This window comes from Oculina patagonica, chromosome 5 (genome assembly GCF_052425735.1).
Source record: "Oculina patagonica isolate OP01 chromosome 5, crgOcupat, whole genome shotgun sequence".
NCBI classification, from domain to species: Eukaryota; Metazoa; Cnidaria; class Anthozoa; order Scleractinia; family Oculinidae; genus Oculina; species Oculina patagonica.
Window position 1 is genome coordinate 25,644,205 of NC_135762.1, and position 12,635 is coordinate 25,656,839.

At 38.6% G+C, this 12,635-nt stretch overlaps 1 protein-coding gene across 8 annotated transcripts in view; it reads right to left on the reverse strand.

Annotated features, from left to right (window-relative positions):
- The window catches only part of LOC144653540 (dual 3',5'-cyclic-AMP and -GMP phosphodiesterase 11-like), a 260,413-nt gene that overhangs the window by 237,855 nt on the left and 9,923 nt on the right, over positions 1–12,635 (reverse strand). For 7 of the 8 annotated variants that reach the window (XR_013570760.1, XR_013570759.1, XR_013570761.1 and 4 more), the window contains exons 2-12: positions 12,159–12,248; positions 10,973–11,044; positions 8,598–8,687; positions 7,184–7,321; positions 6,274–6,356; positions 5,393–5,459; positions 3,575–3,622; positions 3,225–3,300; positions 2,251–2,318; positions 1,589–1,681; positions 750–800 (exon numbers count right to left, since the gene is read on the reverse strand). Coding sequence is in view for 5 of the 8 variants with exons in the window: in XM_078513562.1 (XP_078369688.1) it covers positions 750–800; positions 1,589–1,681; positions 2,251–2,318; positions 3,225–3,300; positions 3,575–3,622; positions 5,393–5,459; positions 6,274–6,356; positions 7,184–7,321; positions 8,598–8,687; positions 10,973–11,044; positions 12,159–12,248 (876 nt within the window). In the remaining 3 variants the exon portion in view is untranslated. The remainder of the gene's footprint in view (positions 1–749; positions 801–1,588; positions 1,682–2,250; positions 2,319–3,224; positions 3,301–3,574; positions 3,623–5,392; positions 5,460–6,273; positions 6,357–7,183; positions 7,322–8,597; positions 8,688–10,972; positions 11,045–12,158; positions 12,249–12,635) is intronic. The other variant, XM_078513559.1, reaches the window with a different exon arrangement.

Sequence of the window (12,635 nt, forward strand, 5' to 3'; positions counted from 1 at the left end):
TGATTTTGAAAATAGCCTGCGCTTCCCAACAAAAAATACCTCTTTACGAACCAGAAAGAGCCGCCATCTTCAAAGCGGAGTAGACCCTGGGAACAAGGGTTCACTCCCCAATCCACTACCTATCCAATGCTACCCCTCCAAAAAATATTTTTAAATTTCTAACAAATATATCTTCCTGTCTACTGTGGAAAATTGAATATGTACAATTCAATTAATGTTCAACTTCAAATAATCCACTCCTTATTTATAACACCCCCCCCCCCTCCCCAACCCAGAGCTTCGCGAGGCCCTGCGAGTCACGTATTACTAGTTTATTGATCACCTCAGAACAGGTAGGCCTTTTTTTTTTCAGAGTAAGCGAATAATACTTTATAAATCAGTAAGCAATAACTTATGGACTGCAATAACTGCAAAAGAGGGTAAGCAACAAGTTAGAGCAGTTTTCAATTGAGTGTCGTAAAACCAAAACCAAAGTAATTACTTTGGCCAATCACAAAGGACACAGACAATCCAGTGAACCAATCAAAATTTGAAGCAAATACATGTAGCTGGCATGAAGCGCGGGAAAACGTGTGCGAGCGAGTCACAATTGGTTTTGGTTTTACTCCTGGTTGGCTGAGAAAGTGGCGCAAGATTTTTAAGCCAATCACTAAGCGTAGTAATGCAAAACCAAAGCAAATGCAATTTACTTTCGACACTCACTCAAGTAATAACCGCTCTATGATGGACTTATAAACTATTGTAAATACCTTAAGTTTGTTGGCTTCCTCCAGTGGAGCTGCGGCATGGTAGGAAAGAACCTTGAATTCAACACAAACAGGTGTGGGCAAATTTAAGGACATTTGCGCTTATTGTTTATGTGCATCCCTACTGCGCAAGTTATTCATGTCGCAACACTATGCCACGCGATACATTGAGCGTGTGCGCTGAGTAAAATTTCTAAGAACATATAGGGTGAGTTGCCGTTCTGCTAGCTTCGCTTGCAATTTGTTCTCTTAAATGGTCGGTGACCCCTACTTTTTTCTCAACTGATCTTTTTTGTTAATTAATATCTACATTTTGAGAGAAAATGAAAAAAATCTATCGAGTGGAAGTGTGATTTTTTTGTCACACTGACGGTTTGAATTCCACTTTTTGAGCTTTTCTTTTTGCCGTACGACAGTTTCAAATGCGTTTCACCAGGGTTAAGTTTTACAAAAAAGATGGCAAAACTAGGAATTATTTACGCAACAGACGCACTTCTACAAAATGTGACTAGGATCATTAGCCTCCGTTTACTCATCTTCAATATTTTTAATTATAAACCCTGTAAATCATGCTGAATTACGTGCGCCAATTTTTTTAAAATCAGGGTAGTTTTCCACACGCTTTTTCTCTAAAACGAAGTCGGTGACCCCAACTTTTTTTTGCATTTCTGACACAAGTAACTCATTATCTTACCGCAGCAAAAAAATTAAAGAAATCTATCGAGTAGAAAATTTTGGCGCGAACGTCCTTAAATACATGTACAATAAATATGTACTATTTCAATGGTGATTGTTCCTGTGCTTTGATCAACAATCTGTGAATGGTTTTTGATTTTTCTTACCTCCAGAGCAACTTTCTGTTTGGCCATAGCTTTATTCACATTCTCGTACATGACTGTGTTGTGGATTGCCATCCCACAAAAAATTGCAAAAGCCTGCAATAATAATGTACAAGAAAAACTTTATCGGACATTGCAGTAAACTATAGGGCCTAAAGAAAGATCAGTCAAATCTCATGAAAATATTTGAAGGTTCCACTTTTTCTGAAATTTTTCTGCAAATATTATACATAGGCATGCTAAGCGTGCAGGAGTTATTTTTTCAATTTATGGGGTGACTTGGGGTGACACTGCGTGATTGTCCTGTTGGGACGGTTTATGTGATGGGTTGAGCTATGGCGGCCCACGGAGTCACTTTTTTGCACAAAATTTGCTTGCAAACAAAATAATTTTTAAGCAAATGAAGGGTCATCGCAGTACGTGTATTTTGATACATCAGAACTGTTTTATTCAGCAAGTAAATTTTCATCATTTAATTGAAAAACAAGATCTAATTTAATTATCAAAATGTCACGTTCTTATTCTGTTTAAAGCGGTTATTTTGTTGCTAACTTTGTAGCAACCATAACACAATGCTTTTGTTTGTTACAGAATACTTTTGGCTTTTTGCCAAACACTGTAACATGATACTGTTGTTTTCCTCACTTTTGTAACATGATACCTACCTCAAAGAGATTTTGATCATTCCTATTGAAAGATGTTCCATCAAGTTTATTCAACAGTTGGACAACACCTACAGATGAAAAACACAAAAAGAAAAAGAAAATGATCCATTACACTTAAGAACATCCACGAATCCAATTTGTCAAGCTAAGGAACAACAGCCTTAAGGTTGGCACAAACGAGGGGTGTAGTCGCAGTGACTGACTGGTTTGGTTTTTGATTGGTTGATTTTTCCATTTTTTGGTCAAACAGTACACAAACAGTACACACAAGGGGACAAGCAAAAATTTATAGGACTAGTGTCTGCAACTAGTCCCACAAATTATTCAAACCAGTTTGTATTAAAATTATTTTGTGAGACTAGTCACAGAGAACAAAATTTGGTTGCTGTGAGTAGAGTATTTGGGGAAAATGGGTAGTTTACCTTAAGGTTACTATTTTTAGCGACTACTTATTTTAGCGATTTTTTATGAGCAAGATTTAGCGACTATTAAATAAAGCGATTTTCCGAAAATTAAAAAAAAAACAATTTTAATATATAGCGAAGATGGAAATAAAAGTTCAGTAATAGAACAAAGTCACTTAAAATTGAACGAACATAACCATTGTCAGAAAGAACAAAGTGAACTGCAAATGTTAGAAAGTCGTCCTCCTCAGAGAAATCAGACATATTTCCCACGATGCCGGCGATCTCAGCTCTCTCCCAACCCTTTTTAATTGTTGCCCTACCTTCTGACGTTGTCATATAGTTGAAAAGGGCCACTGTATTTAATTTTGTGTTCCTCTGGCGCGAGGGGTATTAAATTAACGCGTATTAAATTTGACAGAGACAAATTTTAATTAGTAGCCGCTAACAATAGTAACCTTAAGGTACATGAAGTCTGCGGACTAGCTGCAGGGATTATGGTAGTCCCCTCGTGTGTGCTGACTTTTAAAAATGAATTTAGTAATAAAAATATTTTTTTTACGCTCTCACCAATAATTTCTTCACTACTATTCTTGATAGGCATGCAGAGAATGGTTTTCGTAACAAATCCTGATGCCTGGTCAACCTACATTTGGGGCAAGAAAGACAACAAAATTTTTCACTTCTTATAATTTGGTATCTAGTCCAGTCACAACTGAATGACTTTAAATTCCTTGACTGACTGACTGACTGACTGACTGATGGACACAAGGAAACCATGTAAATCATAACAATAATTATTTTACAAGCTTTTTCAGTGTTCCTCTGATCTCCCAAGTGGTTTATTACTAACAATGATTCCTTTTTTTGCTTTTGTGACAAAAACTAGGTGACTATTGCACAAACAAAATCATACTCACAGCAGGGTCAAATCTTTCATCCTGATATGCGTCTGGTATATTTAGTGTCTAAAAACAATAAATAAATTAAATTAAATTCAACTGGAATAGATGGCCTTGACTAACAAATAAAACTAATCTACTAAAATACTGTTAATAAAGTCTCTAATTTAAAAAAAATACTAACTTATTCATATAACAAAAGAATGCCCCATTAAAATTTACTTCCTCATGTGTAACAAACAATTGAAGAGCGGCGGGAATAAACGGCCCCTGGACTTTCTGACTAAATCGAACATTATCGAAACAGCTCCAAATTACAAACGATAAACAAGGGAAACCTTTTGTTTCTCAAAACGATGAAGTCAGCTAAAGTTTTGGGATTACAGGCCTAGCCCTAACCCCTTAGCTTAACCCTAGCGAAAAAAGCTTAACCCTAAAGCCCAAGGGTTAGGGTTAGGGTCTGACGCTAGGGTTTCATTTCAAATTTAGGGTTAAAAAGCTAAACCCAAGTTTAAGGGTTAGGGTTAACGTTAGCAATTCAAGCGGCTAGCTTTCACTGCAGTCTGCTTGCGGTTAGCTGGTTTTTGTTGTTTCGGGCAAGACTATTGTAATCTGTTACCGTTAGCTGTAATTTTGAGGTGAAAGTGAAATAAAGACTGATTGTTGATTGAATACGTTTGCTCGTGTTGTCGCATTATACTAGTTTTGCTTTCAGTTAAGTGCCGCCGGCTTGCTCTCACTTCTATCTCCACTCCTTACATCATCACACATCTACAAAATCCCGCGAAAACAAGATAAACTAAGGCACGAATCGATTGATTGATTAATTGATTGATGAATATTTAATGAGGCACAGAAAATAATTTGGCAAGGGGAGGTCCTCCCCCAAACCTATAAAAAAAATTTTAAAGTCTAAAACCAGGTCACTTCTCGGCAACTTTGTCGCGGCAGAACCCAAGCGGACCCTGTAAAACTCGCGTTGACGAAGTTCCCGGCAAGAAACCTCTTGTTTTAGGCCTTCTATGCGGCCAGGCTCAAACTACCTTGTTTGCAACGTTTTTTCCGAAGCGCTAAACAGCGCTATTGTACAAAACAAAGGCAGAAACATCACTCAGTTCTTTGAGCGATGCTGTAAACTTACGGGTATTCAGACTTAATGATGTCCTTCAACCACCTGGCAGCCGCAATCGAGCTAAAACTATAAACTTTTCCGTTTTACTTTCACAGGCGCCATTTCGCTTAATTCAAACTCTTCCGCCTCTAACATGTGACCTTACGTCACAATGCAGTATCCAGTCCTACTCTACTCAAATCAACAAAAGACATGCGCAGCGAGTCGAAGAAATGCTTGTTAAATGGTTTCTCGTCTTCCGTAGACGCTTAGAAAACCCTACAGGGAAAGATGTACACGCAATTGGAAAACTCAGACTGCTAGCTGACTGGGAGCACGTATAAAGCTTGCAAAATGCCTTTTTTTTGCATACATAATTTCTGAAAAACGAAGAAAAGACCAGCCGAATGCAACACAGGACAGTGTTTAGCACACGTAAACTTGCAAACCTGCATGCGCAATTTGGAGCTGTTTCAATAATGTTCGATTTAGTCAGAAAGTCCAGGGGCCGTTTATTCCCGCCGCTCTTCAATTACAACGTCTACAATGTAAATCTTCCTAACAAGTTTCTTTATATCTTTTAATAACAAGATTCAAGCAGACAGATCATACATACATGATGGACCTAGTAAGTTTAAACCTCAAGCTAAAGAGAAATGTGTGAAAACTGTATGGAGAGTTAGAATTTTGTTCTCAGGAGTTTTGAGAGAATAACACTGCATTACCTCGCCAGTTGTAGCAACATGACCAGTAATTCCTATATTAACAGGAAACCTGACCTCTGTCTTGCTGCTGTTACAGAACAAAAACGTGATGTAAACATCAATTATAACAATATATTACAATAAATTACTTTAAACATTACTTAGAGTATTCTACCAGATAAACACTAGGTAATTAAATTACAATGGGGTACTTTGACCATTTCAATACAGAAAAATCACTTACATAGCAATAATCTATTTGCAATATTTACATTACTTACAGTAATTGCAATGGTGTTTAAGTCTAGGTTCTTGACTTTAATTAACCCCAAATAGACTTACAGCAAGGCGCCCAAGTGTGACCACCTTTAATTAATTCACATTCTTTCGTGCAACCACCATCCAATCAGAAGTCAGCTGGAACCAGTCCTTGGATTCTGATTGGATGGTGGCTGCACGAAAGAATGTGAATTAATTAAAGGTGGTCACACTTTTGGGCGCCTTGCTGTAAAGCCAGCTTTTTTAGCCCAATTTGGCCCAGATTTGATAGAAGTTAAATGAGTGCACAGTTAAAAAAAAGTTTAAAGTTAAAAGTATGTCGCAGTGCAAATTGGGCTGATTTTCATCCAAGGAATTCAACGAAGGCAAGGAAAATCAGGCCGACAAGTCATAGCTTGTAAATTTGCTCTAAACAAATCGGGCAGACATATTGTAGGGTGTAAACTGGCCTTTCACCTTACTTTGAATGACTAAATGGAAGTTACCTTATACATGACTTTCAATACATAATTGAGTCATACAACTGGAATTGTTATTACCAACTTGCTTATTATCTCTTACAGGCTGGTAAACCACTTTATGCAGTAAATAAAAGGAAAAGACCATTTTGAATGTTTTGTTACCAAGATCTGTGTTTGACGACTGTCTGGTCATCTTCATTCAGGTAGTCCCGTGCCTCCAAATCAAATGCTTGAGAAAAAAGGGTCTGGAATAAAATAGAAAACAAATGATGTACCTGTGTTAATGGTAAAAGGTTAAGTATTCCGGGTGGCTAATACCGCAAAGAAACTAAGAGTATTTGTCTCCCCAGGGTAACCAACAGCTTTTTATTCACTGGTACCAGAAACCCATAAGGGTTGAAACATGTAACTCCCTATGATTTGCATTGTACAGAGTGTTTGCACATTCGTTTACACTTAGTACCATTTTTGGAAAATCACGAGAAACATTTAACCAATCAAAATTACTATATTTGGATTAAATTCACAGTGCGCGCAAGCTCGCACTCGATGCCGTAATCTTGTTTTTGAACAAGCTTGGTTGAATAAAGTTAAATTTGGTTAAATTCTCCTGTATCATCTTCTTGAAGTAGTCTGGAGAACTTCGCTTCAATGCACTTAATGTATTTCTTTAGTTTCTGTTAGAAATTTACGGCGTTTAGGTCGAAATTCAAGCAACTTACCGCAAAACCAAAAAATTTGTTGCGTGTGTCATTACGTGTATAAAGCATTCGCGTACAACTTTCTTCATGTTTCCAAATATGGTACTTAGCAAAATGAATATTCAAACGCTGTGCGCGCACCTTACACGTTTCAACCCTTATGGGTTTCTGCTGGTACCCAATTATACACCCAGGTTGAGAGGTACTATGAGAGTAAAAGCATCTTGCTGAAAAACATTATGCAGTGGCCCTGTACTGGTCACAGTTCAAACCCAGACCACTCAATCTGGAGTCCAGCATGTACACTGGTCAGTAGACCACTGCATCTCCCACAAACAAACAAAGAAACAAACAATATACAATTGTCGTACCTTTGAAGAGGGATCAACTAAAAGAACAGAACATCTTTCACATTGAAGTAAAGTCTGTGTGATCATCATGATTTTCTGTACAATGTTGTGAAGGGTGCTTTGCTCTTCAAAAATTGTTCTAGCTAGATCCAGTAAAACCTGAAAAAAAATTAAAGCCTTATGTTACACATTAAATTCACGTTGTAGAGGTCCAAGCAGGGATGTCCCCAGGGGAGGGCTCCAGAGGCTCCAGGACCTCCCTTTCGAGTTTCAAAATATTGAAAATGACGAGAATTGAGAACAGAATCTTTAAGAAAATCAAGAAAATCTTACTAGCAGAGTACAAATGAGAACCACAAAGTTCTTCAACAACATCTTACCTTTCTAAACATGACATAAATGTGTTCTGAATGGCTGTACATATAATGACCTTTTTTGAGTGACTGATTTCAGGCATAACAGAACCCCCTTTCAAAAAGGCTGAGGACACCTCTTCCTTGATGTTCAAGTGAGCTCTCAATTAAATCATTCACTATTTTGCTGCCACTTGGGTAATTTCTAAAAATTAAGAGCTGCTTCAAAGTAGGGGTCACCTGAGTACAATGAAGCCAGGGGCGTAGCCAGCTTTCTGAAGAGTTGTAGGCCTAGCCGCTTCTTGATGGGAGATTGGGGGGGGGGGGGGCGGACCGAAAAAGACCCTCAAAAGTGTAATTTCACAGCACCTACATTTTGACATTTTATTACAGAGAATGGGCCAGCTTTCACTCGTTGCCAAATATATAAACGCACTTGTCTTTAACGATACCTATCACTTGGCTACTCTAAAAGTCTTTACAATTCACATTGCTTTCTATTTCATCTTGAAAGTGCTTCAGCCTGAATTGCTCTCCATTACACATGTTACAAATACGAGCAGGTAAAAAAAAATTGTAAGCCCGGGCCTACGGGCCTATAGACTAGCTATGCCCCTGGGAGCCTCAATATAACGAAGGGCCAAGGGACTGACAAGATACGTTTGCAAATACAGGGTTTTGTTTATACCAGGGTATATTACCACCGAGGTGGGCGCTTATTCGAGGCTGGGCGCTTATTAAATTTTTGCGATTTTCAACAAAAAGTTAGTTTATTGTTGTAACAAAACAATAACAAATAACAAAATGTGAAGATGTACCAAAGCAGAATTTTAACTGTTAATTGAAAGGTTCTCTAAAATACTAAGAAAACTCGTTCATAGAGGAAGTCTTCTTTGTAGTACCGGTACTTAGTAAATTTCAATAGTAAATACTCCTCTTGTACACTTCAGTTTTTTGTGGGATGCGGGGTGGGCGCTTATTCGAGGTTGGGCGCTTATTAACTTTTCCTACCTACAGGGTGGGCGCTTATTCGAGGTTGGGCGCTTAATCGAATAAATACGGTAATTTAAATTACAGTGTACCTGGTTTCTTCTAATTTCGAGTTGTGCTCTCTCATAGAGTTCTGCATTCGTAATTCCGATTCCACAGAAGACCAAATATTTGCCAAATATCTAAGAAACAAAGCAATGCATTTTTATCATGTGAACAATGTGGGACAAAGATAAAACCTGAGTCCCCCATCCGGTGTTTGGGAGGTCATGGGTTCACTTCACATTGAGGAGCTCAGATGTTTTCTTTGTCCCATGCTAGTATACCTGCCAAATCTCACGCCTTAGGCCTGAGTCTCACGCCTGTGAGTTGAAAACTTCGATCTCACGCCAACTCACCCTTACGCACCAATTTCTCACGCCTGTTGAAAAATGTGAGTTATTGAACCATAACTGGCACACTTTCCAAAAATATGTAAACTCGCTGGCAATGTGAAAAACGAAAACTCCATGTAAAATGAGTAAATGACGATACTTTCCCCACAATCTTAGAGTTTTGACAAGAAAAGTATAAGGAACGAGGTCGTTTTTAGCATCGGGATCGGGATATGTTCGGAACGTCTTCGGGATTCTTCGGACATCTTCGGAAAACTTCGGACATGTTCGTATTGTCTCGGAAATCCCGGCACTCTCAGGATAAAAATCTCACGCCTTTGACCCAGAAAAAGTTGGCAGGTATATGTTAGTAACATCTTCATTCCACTACCAAACTTAAAGCTGATTTCCAGTTTGTGCTGCACCATCGCAAGGTTTGTTTTTTATAAATTTTGTTTTGAATTTGTTGATATGTTACACTTAAGTAATAGCGAACAAGAAGTTTGTCAGTCCACCATTATGGGTTGTTTTGTTCAGGAATGCTTGATGAGCTGAAACAGCAGTTTGGAATAGTGTCAAGGTTCTTCTACTTGTTGTAATTGTTTTGCAAGGATATCTGGTGCTAATGATAAAGAAAAAGGTAAGTTTGTCCCGGAATTTTAAATTTTTTGCTAATAAACATTCCTTCATGTGAGACTCACATAAACATTACAGGCGGAGATTGTGCAGTCCGGACTGGTAACCATCTTTAAAGTTTATCATCTTTATTTACCTTATAACATGAAATTTTTGCGACACGTTAATTTCACGAATTTCGCGATTCTAAAAAAATCGCGAAATTAAAGTGACGCGAACAATAAGTGTCGCGAACATAACATGACGTGAAAATTAAGTGACTCACTTATGTCAATAATCACGAAAGAATGAGTTAAGTGTCACTGACGGAAGAAATTTTCAATGTAAATGGATTTTGTTGTCAATTGGCTCAAAAAAAATTACTCATGCACGTACAAGCATGACCAACCCTACTTGTAGACCTCGTGAGAACTGCTCTGTTGTTGCTATTGCCGAGATTTAGTCCCGCCCTTACGTTTTTGTTAATTTTGGCGTTATCGTTCCTTTGATGAAGTCATTTTATTTTAATCAACGGCATGTTTAATAATATTGCAAAGGAAATTTAAATTGTGTCTTACTCAAAAACGCGAAATCAAAGAGATTCAAAATGCAAAATTTTCGCAAAATCGCGAAATTAACGTGTCCCGAAAATTTCCTGTAATAAGGTGTTTATCAAAATTCAATTAAACATTCAGTAATGACAGTAGAGAAAGTTGTGAAGAAACAGATGATACAGATGAAAAAAACAGCTCAAGACTGTGATAAATGGAAGATGTCAAGTTGCTGACCAGCATTGAAGAGCTGTGACCTAATAACAAATGCACACTTTATTGTAAAATTGTAATTAAGTCAGTCTTTATTTGGCCCACAGAGTTGAAGCTTTCCTAGTTTCTGTACAGCAAATGAACAAGGAATTTTCTTTGGTTGCTTGAACAGCTGCTGGTAGAATAACATATTGTGTTAAATATCTTGATACAGTCGAAGCTCTCGTAAGCGGACACCCTCGGGACGCGAAAAAGTGTCCGTAACTGGAGCTGGCCGCTTACGAGAATGGTTCTCATACGCAACCAGTAGAGGTGTAGGGGATAGATGGCCGCTTACGAGAGCTTGCCCAGGTAACAATAACCGGACGGAGGTGGATGACGACAAAACAAGCACTGCAATATGGTACTGTAATTATTGTTAAATCATTGTGACAAACAGCGACGAGAAGTTGATTGATAAAAACAAAAAACAGAGGTTTTTGTAGGATTTTCTTCGGGGTGTCCGCTTATGGGAGCTTAAAAACAAAGAAAAAGTCTAAGTCGTAATCTGTGAAAGTGTCCGCGGCCGCTTACGGGAATGTTCGCTTACGAGAATGTAAAAATACAGAGTTTGTATGGGAGTTAAAACGGGGATTTAAACAAGGCGGCCGTAAGTAGTCCGCTTACGAGAGAGTCCGTTAAGAGAGCTTCGACTGTATTTGATTCATTTCATACCTTTTCATCGCCTTTGGTAAATGTGTGATCTAGAAATCCTTTTTTATTTATAACTTGTGCAACACCAATGACCTATTGTAAGAAACCAAACAGTTAAAAATTGTCATTACTTCACTTAAATAAATGGGAATTTACATCTTCCACATAGTGGCTCTTCCGATCCCACTGATTCCAGATTGAGTTGGAATTTAGTAGTGTTGGTTTTTATGAAGGGAGGAAAACTGTAGAACCTGGAAAAAACTTTCCGAGCAAGGAATGGAACCTGGGCCACATTTGTGGGAGGCAAGCTTTACCACTGCGCCATCCCTGCTCCCCCAAGAAAACATGAGCATTAAAAGCGCCAGTATATTGTGAGATTACCTGATCCAGCCTGACAATAAAACATCTTAACATACAGAGCTGTAACTCTAATGCAAAAAAGTATAAAGTTCTATTCTCTCAAAATAAAATTAAAACTCAAAAAAAACACTCAGATACATAAACTTAAATGCATTTATAGGTGGATGGTTAACGTGGCTTGCTTCTCTTTAAAAAGTTATCCTTGTCTTGTTCTGGGCAGGCATTCCCACAGACCCCCTAGGGATTTGGTACTTATACCTACAACCCCTCCCGATAAATGGGAAAGCCTTGAGCCAAGTGGCCCATGCTGGCGGAGCTTATCCCGGTTTCGATAGCATTAAGCAGTGAGGAATATTTCTACTCCCTCCTGGATGCTAGTCCATCACAGGGTACCCCCCAGCATTATTTTGCTAGTACAGGGTCGTAACCAGGTATATGGGATCAATGATCATGGACCCGGGATCCCGGGTCACAACTCATGGCATGTCATGGGATCCGGATCGGCCAATCAGATGGGATCAGAATGGAATCAGGGATCAAATGTTACCACTTTTTGGGGATCAGGAATCAAAATTTAGAGCTAAAATTTGGGATCAGCAATGAAAAAATATACCTGGTTACGACCCTGCTAGTATCTATTTATACACCTTAGTGAAGAGAGGCACTATGAGAGTAAAGTGTCTTGCCCAAGAACACAACATATTGACACCGACCAGGACTCGAACCCGGAAAGTTTCACTCTGGAGTCTGGGATGCTAACCATTAGGTCACTGAACCTCCCCATAACCCTTTTATAAAATCCTGGATCTACCTCCCACAAAATTTTGCGAGGTGTTTTGTACTCTACCTCTCCGTGATGATCGTGGATTGGCATACACAGAATGCTTCTGGTGTGGTAACCAGTCCTTTTGTCGATTTCCTGATTAAATCTTGAATCCTGTTGAGGGAAACAGACTTTCAAAATTGACAATTAAGTCAAGGAAATGTATTGTCAGAGTCACGCAACAAAGCGATAATCCATCCTAAAGTAACTGGAAGTATTGCTACCATCCTAGGCCTGTATAAATGGATACTACTCAAGTGGGTATGTTTCCTAGCGAGGTGGAAAGAGGTAGTACAAGTTGGTTGAGAGAGATTGGTTGAAAGACGTATAACATTAAGGGCTGGCGATGAGGGAACGGTGGCGAAGAGAGGTCGAGAGAAGAAGATAGAGGTGGTGAAACGGAGAGAGGCCAACATTTTAACCATTTTACCACAAACCAAAAGTGATGTCAAAGCACCACGTTGTTAAGATGAGACGAGATGATGATGAGGATGATGATGA